General features: G+C 61.3%; 1 protein-coding gene across 1 annotated transcript in view; it reads left to right on the plus strand.

Moving 5' to 3' along the window:
* The window catches only part of LOC104275812 (ras-related and estrogen-regulated growth inhibitor-like), a gene marked incomplete at both ends in the record, with an annotated part of 1369 nt that extends 962 nt beyond the window's left edge, over positions 1-407 (plus strand). Inside the window, one exon of the mRNA XM_009871868.1 lies at positions 270-407. Within this exon, the coding sequence (XP_009870170.1) occupies positions 270-407 (138 nt within the window). The remainder of the gene's footprint in view (positions 1-269) is intronic.
* Between the last annotated feature and the right edge of the window lie 4 nt (positions 408-411).

Raw genomic sequence — 411 nt, forward strand, 5'->3', positions numbered from 1 at the left:
CCTTAGCACCCCCGACTCTCCCCCCATCTCCACCAGGATGGGGCCGACTGGTGTCTCCATCCACCTTCTTGCCCAGCCCATCAAATTCCCGCCCGGGGCTCCCTGCGTGCCTTGGCATGTCACTGCTGAGTGCAAGCCCGGGGCCAAAAACCTTCAGGGAGGTGGTGACGGGCCCCCCTTGGGAGGTTCTCTAGGTTGGAAGCAGCGGTGTCTGTACTTAGGAGATGTTGGGGCTCCTGGTGTTGACACGAGCTTGTCTGTCCCGGCAGGAGGAGGATTCCCTGCAGATAGAGGAGAAGATCAAGTGGGGTGACGGCTTCGCCGTGGTCTACTCGGTGACGGACAGGTGCAGCTTCGACGAGGTGATGCGGCTGTGCTTCCTCATCAACCACATCCACTCCAGCCCCAAGC

Source organism: Apaloderma vittatum, unplaced genomic scaffold (assembly GCF_000703405.1).
Source record: "Apaloderma vittatum isolate BGI_N311 unplaced genomic scaffold, ASM70340v1 scaffold29496, whole genome shotgun sequence".
Lineage (NCBI taxonomy): Eukaryota > Metazoa > Chordata > Aves > Trogoniformes > Trogonidae > Apaloderma > Apaloderma vittatum.